The sequence below is a fragment of the Ambystoma mexicanum genome, chromosome 5q, assembly GCF_040938575.1.
Source record: "Ambystoma mexicanum isolate Mex_15411 chromosome 5q, UKY_AmexF1_1, whole genome shotgun sequence".
NCBI lineage: Eukaryota > Metazoa > Chordata > Amphibia > Caudata > Ambystomatidae > Ambystoma > Ambystoma mexicanum.
This window is the reverse complement of record NC_090933.1, coordinates 400,850,757-400,861,899: the sequence shown is the minus strand read 5'-3', so window position 1 is coordinate 400,861,899 and position 11,143 is coordinate 400,850,757. Positions and strand designations below refer to the sequence as shown.

Sequence of the window (11,143 nt, the reverse complement as noted above, 5' to 3'; positions counted from 1 at the left end):
GAAGGTAGGGACGTTGACAGACAAAAAAAACAGACATAAGGAGCGAACCCCGGTTCAAAGCTTAGAATGAGCAGATTCAACGACCAAAGAAAGGGCCGGTGGCCAATCTAGGAGAAACAGAAGGGAGGATGGATGGGAAACCACTGGAAGCACCAAAGGCAGAGCAAACAATGCTAGAGGCGCAACATCAGGATCACTCACAAGCCAAAAGAGAGCATTGTTTGGCCTGGACAAAGCCCCATCTGACTACACGTCCAAAAAACCCGACATCGGCGAATAAAACAGAGGAAGAAGCTTGCAATTGGGACAACCATCGAATGAATAAGAGGTCATCTAGGTATTTAGCATGAACAGACCGGGATCAAAGGCTATCTATGGACCATTCATCTATGGAATCACATGATGTCAAAAGAAGATCTGAAAAAAGCCAACAATCTCCGAAGAACAGGCGGCTAAGTGACATCGCAACATCAATGCAAAATGATTCACCTAACATGAAGCCTGACATGTTAGCCATCATGTCCACAATGACTATTGTACTAGCGCCCTTCTGTAAACTCTATGAAGCCATAAAAGAGGAGATTCAAGATAGCACAGCAATCCTAACAAACATGATAACAAAAATGGCACACGTGGAAAGTTACATAACGGCGGTGGAAGATAGTGCAAGCAGCCTACAAAACAACTGGGAAAGTAAGATTGAATCCTTAGAAAGAAAGATCGAAAGCATGGAAATAATAAACAGAAAATTAGCGATGGCAAACACCACGCCGAAACCTACAATCCCAGAACCACAGGTACAGCTAGTGACAAAAGAAAAACCCTTCCAAGCACTGGCAGTAAGGAAAGATGAAGATAATCAATTGCCTAATAAAAACAGAGACCACCGAAAAATAGCACAGCTAACAGAACGATCACAAAGTCCAACGATGGAAAAAAGAGGACAACTGAACCATCCGAAATACCACAAACCAAAACTGGCCCTCAAACAAGAGAGCAACATGACAGTGTCAGCATATGGCCAGCAGAGAGGCACAAAATAAGTTCCCCAAGAACAGTGGAGGACTTTATGAACAATTCCGACTTAATGAACATATCCCAACATTTAGAAAAAAATGGAATTGAGTCAAAAGAGGATGACATAAAGATAAGCAAAAGTAGCAAGAACATTATCCAGAAAAGAGGAACAAGCCCCGCTGGAAAAACAAGAAAAGAAGACGAACAGGACAAAAATGACCAAAGACGTTTGCCAAGGAGGCATAAAATGGACGGACAACAGAAACCTAAACAATACCATAGTGAGGAGCGATGCAACAAAGGAAAAGATAACAGAATGAAATGGAGTCCATGGCAGTATCGATCATCGAGAGAGGAGGAAGAAAACCAACCTAAAAGAAATGATGAGATACGCGTATTTCAGCTAGAACAAGTGGAAATAAAAGAAGACTACCTGATCTTAAATCGACCAACAGTGTTGCAGTTAACAAGGAAAATGAAAACTCTAAGAAAAATCAGAACAGAAGATGTAAAACTAGTGGAACCGTACCATAGTGAAAAAAGGGCCAAAGCACATCTTCATGTAAAATCAGCTGGAATCAAATACATCGACCAGTCCTCATTCGAGGAAATTGAACAAATGGGTTTCCACCTAACTGAAATAAAAAGAATAGGGAAAAAAATGAGCAGGAGACTGAAAAGAAAGAAAGGACAAAACATGTTAGCCACTATCAATCTAAAACAGAGGAGCTATATCGTCAAAATCGATGGAAGAAACCTCAAGCAGAAGAAGAATCTGGGCGGGCTAACCAGTACATTCAAAGAAATGAAAAACGACATAGCGATAAAACTTGGAAAGAAGAAGCAGAATAAAATAGGCAACAGAGGTGTGCAAACAGGGCTTATCACGAGTACGGACAGGGCTATGAAAGAAGTCGAAGAGAAGAAAAAGAAAAAAATGAGCAGAGGATACAAACTGTGCCAAGTTCAAAAACACAAGAACCAAAGCATATCTCAAAGGAGAACTATCACGTGAAAACGATAAAAACATCTCAACCGAAAGGCCCATGGAAGTGGCTAACATTAGCGTGGAATAAAAACAGCGTGAAATAGCGACGACCAGGGCCAGCCCTCAACCAGTCCAAGGACCCGACGAGAGAAGCGGAGTGGCCCGAAAATGAGACATACACTATGGGATCCTGGAACACAAGAGGCCACGCTCATCTAACGACAGCCGGCGATGTGAACCTTAGCCACAATCACATAGTCTGTCTGCAGGAAACATGGCTGATAGATAAACCCACGCTTGATGGGTACACAGTGGAAATATTGCCAGCAGTCAAAGGCCTTTAAGGCACACCATCGTCAGGTCTATTAATGGCAATAAAAATGGGCGTGGGCCTAACAGAACCAAGAAAGTGGAAAGAAGCTTATGAAATGCTTGTGATCCTGACAACATGGGCCCAAGGTGGCGCAAAGCAGCAAGGCTTCCAATCAACTTACCTAGCAATAATAAACTGCTATTGGAACCCGCAACGTATGTCAACTAAAACCTTCTGCTCCAATATGGGAGCAGTGATTGATAAACTATATGAAGACTTCGAAAAAATTGAAATCATCATAGGTGGAGACTTCAATGCCAAATGCAATGTTGCCACAGAAGTGAAGTCGGGTGACCAGCGGCCAGGTGGAATCGAAGCAGCTATAAACCGAGGAAAAGCATGGAACGAAGTCATCAGACCAAGAAATATTCATAACATAGCCTTGTTGCTCCCGGAGCAAAAGAACATCCCTACCTGGGAACGAACGTCCTCAAAAGCAACATTAGACTAAGTATTCATCACTGCAGATCTAATACCAAGGATGGAGAGTTTCAATGTCAAGAAAACAATATATAGCGACCACAACTTACTGTCTTGTACTTGGCAAGGAAAAATACCCGAAAAATTGACTTTCCAAGTGGGCATTGAAGTAAATAACCAACAAACACAGCTCCGCTTAACAGAAGCTGACATTCAGAAAATCAAAACATCTTGGGACTTAAAAATTGCAAGCAAGCCGTCAATGAAGCCCGATGAAAGACCAAACTATCTGCCCTTATTACTGCCATATCAAAAACCAAGGGCAGCCAAGACGACTAAATCAGATCATCCCAAGCATGTGTATGACAAAGAAGTGGTTGAAGAAAGGAAAGTGGGGCGGAGGCTGAGAAGAATAGCAAAGAAAACCAACGCCAAAGGAGATTGGGAGAAATGGCAGAGAGAAGTGAAAAGGTGTAACAACTGGAGGAAACAGCATCGAGCAGCCCAATACCAAAATGATGCCGAAGAGATGATGAGAAAAATATCGACCAAAAAATCCAGTGAATTCTGGGCGCTGCTAAAAACAATGAACAACAAATCAAATGTGACGCAGAGCAAGGCAGTGTCGGAAGCAAAGTGGATAAAATATCTAACAACAGAATTTTAAGATCCTAAATCGATGACCACTGCAACAGAATGTGATTCAAATATAACTTGGGTTGATGTTTCCCGAGGACATAGAAGTGACAATCAGGAAGCTGAAAACATCTAGAGCTCCAGGTCCCGATGGACTGACAAACGTGGATCTAAAACAGTTTCCCAAAGAGTGGACGGAAGTGATTGGTAAGATCTTCGCTGAATGTGGCAAAACAAAACTGATTCCAGAAACATGGCAGAAAGCAGTCATAGTACCGGTGTATAAAAAGGGAAGTAGAGAAGACCCCGCGAGCTATAGGCCGATTGCCCTACTCGACATAATAGGAAAAATATATGCAACACATCTGCTCGAGCACTTCAAGACCTGGGAAAGAAATGGCCCATCAAAAGACCACCTGCAAACGGGCTTTCAGAAAAATGCCAGCACAGCGATTAATATCATGTTAATTAACATCCTGAAAGCTAAAGTGAAGGAAGGAGCGCCAAAGGTGCACTTGCCATTTGTGGATCTCTCGAAAGCCTTTGACAAGATCGACCGAAACAAACTGTGGTCGAAACTACATGGCTGGAACTGTCCAACAAAGGTGCTTGCTCCAATAAAAGCTCTCCATTCGCTAAGATAAGAGTTGAGCTAAACCACCAAGGCATCCTATCAGAAGAAACTACAGTGAACAGAGGTGTCAAACAGGGATGCCCTCTGGCTCCGGCCCTTTTCATCACGTTTCTAGGTGATTACCAGCAGACAGAAACCAAAATCAGGGCTTTCCCTCCGAAAATTGGAAAAACTTTCATCCCAAGACTGTTATATGCAGATGATGTCATCTTAATTGACCAGACGAAAATTGGGCTGCAACGTAAACTATCAAATCTGGAAAAGTATATTTCCGATAATCACCTAGAGATAAACAAAACAAAAACAAAAATTTTGACAATCGAGAAACCACAAAGTAAAACAACCAAGCAGCAGAACTGGTTCCTCGAGAACACAAAAATTTAAATTGTAAAGAACATCAAATATCTCAGTGTTCAAATCGACAGCTCAGGAACCGACACGTGCATGCAGGATTCGTTGTGGGAGAAAGTTAAACGGTTAACTTCGCAAACGAGGGTCGTTGACAACAAGTTCGGGAAGTTCTCTCTAATCCCTGCGATAAATTTCTATAAAACAAAAGTAGTGCCAGCACTGGTGTATGGAATGGAAGCTTCCTTGAACGTTCCAAGTCTGCTCTGGAGCAAATTGGAGGGTCACGTGTGGAAAGCAGTGTTAGGCTTACCAAAGTCGACATCCATGCCGGCAATCAGACGAGAATTGGGCTTAATGTCCCTTGCATCCATGGTCGACCAAAGTGCCATGAGACTCTATAAGAATATTATCATGGCAGATACCCTCCATGCATATAAGATCATCAGGGAAGAAATTGAAATTGGAAAATGTGAAGCCCTAAAAAAATGGGCGACAATCAGAAAAGAGAAGCTAACTGAAATTGCCTGCACAGAAAAGGAGCGAAAAGAAAACCCTGATCGAATGAAACAAAAAATGGAGGAGATGGACTGGATCCACACGATCGAGAAAGCATCTGGGAATAAACTCTTAACCCATCTGCCGCCGACTTTTAACAAGTTAAAAAGACCACAAAATTATTGTATTAAATTTCCGGAAAAAAGAAAGAGAAACCTTCTCATGAAAGCCAGGCTAAATCTCCTGCTAACTCACGAAATCTTGACTATTCGGGCTGCGACGAGAGAGCAGCTGTCGCCTATGTAAAAAAGGCAGCAGTGGTTGAAACTCGCTGTCACCTATGTAAAAAAGGCAGCAGTGGTTGAAACTCTGAAACACCTGGTGATAGACTGTCCTAACAAGAAACAAAACAGAAGCTTATATCTCCTGCCGTTGATAACAAATCCATGGAAGATACAAGAAAACGACATGTGGAACAGATTACTCTCAGGAGAAACTACTAGAAGGACAGTGGCCATGGTGAAACTAATAGAACTTGCATTTCTTCAAATTGCCCAGACAGCGACCTCATCTACTCCCTAGTCGAACTGAGACCCATCTCCCTCATGGCTATGGTGAAGAGGGAAGTTCTGATCTGGGAGTTGACGAGGCAGTGGAAGGGAGAACCGGTGTCGTGTGGTGAGATCAGGAGATGGAAAGATCTTCTCGAACTATTGATAAAACTCAGGTCCGCCTGGGTAATAATTCAATAATAAAAAATAATAAAAAATAAATTATTTAACATATTTATGTAAATAAAGATAAACATAACATGGCTTATTTCAGACCCTCCTAGATCATTACAGTGTGTTCCTGGCCTTTTGTTTTTCAAGCCCACAACTACCAGCTTTCAAAACTGCGATCCAGCAATCCCTCTCCCCCCAGACTCCTTCCAAAATGTTGAGCCTGGCGTCGCCCCTGCCTCCACACCTTTCTATTTCTAAATTCAATACTGAACGTTTGTTATATTTGTTGCGTAATAAATAAGCCTTACAACTCTCATGAAGTTTCTGTTTCCAGTTTCTACAAAATTGCGTTCTCCCCACTAGACTCTATCCATGGGGATCAGTAATTCTAATCCCTGAGACCATTTTAATTTCTGCGGACTGCGTCCACTGTTTCTGTGATAGGAAAATGATGATGGATTTTTAAACTTTGCTTGGTTGTTAAAGAAGTGCAAAAAGTAAATTACAATAAATAACTGGAATTGTGGAGGGTGGAAAGATTGGATTTCGCTTCTCTCTCGGGAATAGAGGAGGGGTGTCATTCCTGTAAGGTTCTCGTGTGATTGCTGACGGAATAAAAATTCGATAATAAAAATTGCACATAAACACTGGCATCCATAGAGGAACACATCATCTCATGCTGGCTGGTGAGGGCGCTGCACTGTCACCAGCACCGGATTTCAGTACCGAAGTCGCCATCTTGAACATAGGGGCGGGGCCAACAGCTGTCAGTTGATAACGGAACTAGTATATGCAAATACCTGAAGTTGAAGGTGGAGCTACGCGCTCAGCAATATGTGCTTTATGCTAATACAGGCGCGGGCTAGGGGTTTGACGGGGTCTGCGATTGGCTGTGCGCACAGCTGCGGCGGGTCCGGATTGGCTGCGCTTGCCGGTGCGGATGCAGCGGTGCGACCCCGGCTTCGTCTCTTTAGGCTGCAGCGGGCTCAGGAGAAGGCTGAGACCGGGCGGCAACCCCCTGAGCAGCCTTGCATCCTAGCCGTTGAATGCAGCAGCGGGTATCGCGACAGGATGATGGTGCTGGGCATGAACCTGCAGGTGCTGAGCCGAGAGCTGTCGCTCTACCTGGAGCAGCAGGTGCGGGTGGGGCTATTCGGCTCCGGGGTGGGTTTGTCCCTGGTGCTCGGCTTCGGAGCCGCCTATGCCTGCTACTACTTCAGCACCATCGCCAAGGTGAGCCCTGGAGGGATGCTGCACCCACTGCTGGGGGAGGGAGGGGTGCTGGAGCACAGCAGCTGACTGAGTTTCGCGTGACTCCCCCCCCCAAAGGAAGTGGCAGGTGCCGGTGCCTGTACTATATGCATTATGGGGACCTGCAGCCACCAGAGCCATTTCCTAATTTAGACGGGTGCTTTGCTGTATTAGCAAACTCAGCAATGTTCCCATTAATGCCAAGTGTTCGAATCCCCGTTCCGGTGCCTGCAGGAGCGTGCCTCAGAGTCTGCATGATGAGCAAGGCTGCCCCTGCTCCGCTCACGGCCAGTACCCCTGGTTGTGATCGGGAAGCATGGCTCAGAGCTCTTTGGGTCGGGCTAGAGTGGTTGTCATACTGTCATATTTGTTTTAACCAAGTTCAGACTCACGGTATTTCCGCCAGGTTGGGTGGCGCTATTTCCGTTGCTTCACGGAACATCGCATACTATTATTTTTCTTCGATGGATTCGTTTCCCTTTTTTGTATATATGTGCCATATATTTGACAAGAACATGTGTGGGTGAACATTTTTGAATAAGTGCTGGACTTCCTCAAACTAGCTGTGCGGACTGGACATAATCTGCTGGAAATGGAAAAAAATTACTGGGGAGCCCTCTCCTTCCTGGGAGGGCGGGGCCGTCGGGAGAAGGGGGCGGGGCCGTGGTCCCTGAAAATTTGCATAAAACCAAAGAGTGTTATGGGAACATAAGAATGCCCACAATTTGAAATTTGAAACGTTTGATAGTGATTCAGCAAGAATCCCTTTTGAGCAAGTAATGGAGGTTGCTCTCTGCTCTTTTCATTAGTCACAATACACACCCTAATAAAACAAAGTCTACAAAATGCAAGAATGATATGCCAATTTGGACAGCTACAGAAGAGTATGTCGGCCTTTGGATTTTTTTCTTCTTTCAGTATCCAGCTCCTAGTCCTCTAAAGCATGGGCAGGGAGAGCTGGCTTGAGGACGTATCTATGAGTTCCCTGGGCGCAGCAGCGCTCCAGAGCATTAGCCACACTGGATGTAAAAGTCCCATGGGCTCCAATAAAAAAGTGGTTTGCAATCAGAAATGCCAATGTATTACTTTTCATGATTGAGTTCAGGGTTTGAATATTCTCCATTGGCAACTTTTTCCTAAAACGCACTGAAAAATATAATTTGTAACCATTTGTTGAGCAAGTCACATTTGACCTAAAATACCAGCTGGTCAGTGCAGTAACTTATCAGACTTGCCCACTTTGACCAAAAAATGGCCTGCACTAGCCTTTTGGGCCAGCTCTTTGGGAATCGCCCTATAGACCACTCTGATCTGCTTGCCATCCCAACCCAGTCTACAACCCATGTTATGCGTCATGGTTCCTCTATTTCCAGCAAATATCAAGGGGGTTGATGTCTGTGATGGCAAGGAGTAAAATTCATGTGTAAAATGTATTTTATGCACAGATTTTTCTCCAAATCATATTTTCATTCATTTGTATAGCAGAGAGGGGGCAAGGATTATATTTTACAATTCCGCCACCACCTTCCTCTCTGCCACATGAATACTCTAGCATTATGGAATCCATTGTAAAAGCTGCTTGCCAATGTGTAAATGGTAGGCGGCCTTTAGTCATTTTGAATTGTGGTGTGAAAAATGGAGGCATTAAGGCGATTTCAACTCTACTTTACACCTTTCTTTTGCACTCCGAAGTGCAAATGATGAATGGCATGGCTTCGCCTAAGAACGGGTCCGGGTATAGTCAGAAGCTCTGATCTGAAGTTTTTACGCAGAGTAAAAATTGATGACTGGTGTACTTTGAAGAACAGGGACTGTGTCGTCGTGGGGTGTGGAATTAGTAATCTCCTGGGGTTTTTAAGCATTTGTAAATATCTGCCAATGGGATCTTCAAATTTAAGACTTATAGTGTGAGTCTCGGTCCTCTCATGTCCTCTGCTTTTTTAAGCCCCCGTTGATGTCTTTAGTTGATGCCTATATGTATCTTTTTTGTTTGTTTGTTCTTTTATGTTGTCCTAAGTCTGTTTTTGGGCAGTGCTCTGAGGCCTGCGGGCGTGTAGCGCTCTACAAGAATTTGAAATGAATAAATAAATAAAAGGTACACCCAGGGGGACCCGTTTGCATCTATGTGCAAAGGAAACGAATGGGTCCCGCTGCATAAATTACAGGGATTTCTAAAAGGTGGCAGTAGGTGGTTCACCTGTTCGATAACAGGACATACAAAGCCTCATGACATGTTAATTGCACAGGACTACGAACCTTAGTACTTAAGTGCCGTGGGGTGTCCTGCATGCAATTTTAAATGTTCCCGGAGGCAGAGGGGGGGGGGGAGAGAGAAAAGCAAGGCAAATTCACTTGTATTCTTTTATTTTCATCTCCATCTCGTGAACAAGGAAACGCTGCCTGCAAATGATAATACGTTCCTATGGAATTTGCCCGCAGACAGCTTTTACTAATGGATTCCTATGGAATCCTCCTGCTCATTAGTAGATTCTAATGCGAAACACAGTGACAAAACGGAGGAGGAATGTACGGCCGAGATCTTCCATGCCCACCCTCTGACTTGTCACTGTTAAAATCATGGCTTGAAGGCATTACGCCTTGCTTTACACCCTGATTTACCGCTCCACCCCTTTTAGAATGAGTGACAGTGTTGTGTCGGTGGACGTTGTCATTGTTCACAGGACAGTATGGGATTTTCTGGCATCAGGCACAGCTGTCTCTCACTACAATCCCGTTGCGGTGTCGTTGGCCCTCCTGGAAGCCCTGACAATGTGGTGGTCACTTGACGCAATGGCATTGTGATGCCTGCAGCCAAAATTATGAATCATATCAGACTTTATTTCATAAATATTAAGCTAATAATGGCCAATCTGAAAACACATTGGGGATCACATTGAGGTTTATAGCGTGGAATGCTTGTGTGCAATTTCACCGCATGTATTTTACGCTATGCTTAATTTTCAATAATGGTTTTGGCTACAGGGAGCACAGAACCGAATACCAATGTCTGCCACCCATCACCCCCCGCCATACAAAGGCAACAGCATTTACAACAGCATAACATTTTCATGCCAGTGTAAATGCTCTGGATTTCTATGGAAATATTGTAAATGCAGGGGGCGTTTGCTCAAATTGCACTGTTACGTGCAACATAGGGGCATACAGGCGGATTCCCGTTCTTTTTGCATCTCCCTTTTACATTTCATATGGCAAATGACAATAATTGCACAGAAGGTGCCCGATTGCATGTAGGTGCAAAGGTAGTTGGTCCCCTCCATGCAATTCATGGGGACTTCGATCATTTGGCTCCCTGGTGTAAATTACCCAGAGGGGTCCTTTTAGGTGTGTACTTTGGTGCACTCATGTCATTTTGTAATTTGCACTGCAAAGTGCTAAGGAGAGGTGTGAATGGGCGGCAAAGCCCCCCTTTTGCACTTCGAAGTGGAAATGGAGGAAACTCTGCCTGCCATGTACGCACAGCACTGCCTGTCTTAACACCTTTATTTACGCTCCATGGCATTTTGGTGGTCTATGATGGCGGATTGGGGTCACTATGATGGCGGATTGGGGTCACATAACGAGGGTTGGGTTTCTGTTACCCTTTTCCACTCCACCTCCAAAAACTCTTGGTCTTACAATAGCAGGCTTTTATGCTCGCGTAAAACCAATTAAATTCGCCTGCTTTTTATACCCCCAAAAAAGCAGCCAGGGTTCATAGGACTTCATTGTACATTCTGCCTGCTATGACACTTTGATGGCTGTCTCTAGCACCTTTATTTACTGTCTGGGAAATGAGTCCTAACGTACCTCAGGCAATACACGGTGCACATTATTTCTGGGAGAGGTCCAGTGGGGGAAGGACGTGGCCTACTCTTCTTAACGCCTCACCAGTATGGGCACCTTGCTTTTTGTATATGTGAAATGTGGCCTTAGTTATTGTAGCTCTTGTGGTTGGTAGAAGGGGAAAGATGTTGTGGCTTTACCCAGTGAGAGAGAATATGAGCTGCCCTTTGGCCTTCTCTCCTTCCACTGTGTTCATTTCACCGTCTCTTTCTCCGTAGAAACCTCAGCTGGTAGCAAGCGGCGAGACGTTCTGCCAGTTCCTGAAGCGGCACTGCCCGGCGGTACTGGATACCTACTACCCGACGCCCTGGTGCTGGGAAGGCAGGGCGCAAACCCTCATCCGCCCCTTCATCACCTGCAAACCACGCGTGCATTATACCAAGTAGGTACATTATCGGCGTTTGCATGAC

At 44.5% G+C, this 11,143-nt stretch overlaps 1 protein-coding gene across 1 annotated transcript in view; it reads left to right on the top strand.

The window, feature by feature from the left end:
• Positions 1-6,515: 6,515 nt before the first annotated feature.
• The window catches only part of ABHD3 (abhydrolase domain containing 3, phospholipase), a 582,671-nt gene continuing 578,043 nt past the window's right edge, over positions 6,516-11,143 (top strand). Inside the window, exons 1-2 of the mRNA XM_069620889.1 lie at positions 6,516-6,872; positions 10,952-11,115. Of these exons, the coding sequence (XP_069476990.1) occupies positions 6,711-6,872; positions 10,952-11,115 (326 nt within the window). The 5' untranslated portion in view covers positions 6,516-6,710. The remainder of the gene's footprint in view (positions 6,873-10,951; positions 11,116-11,143) is intronic.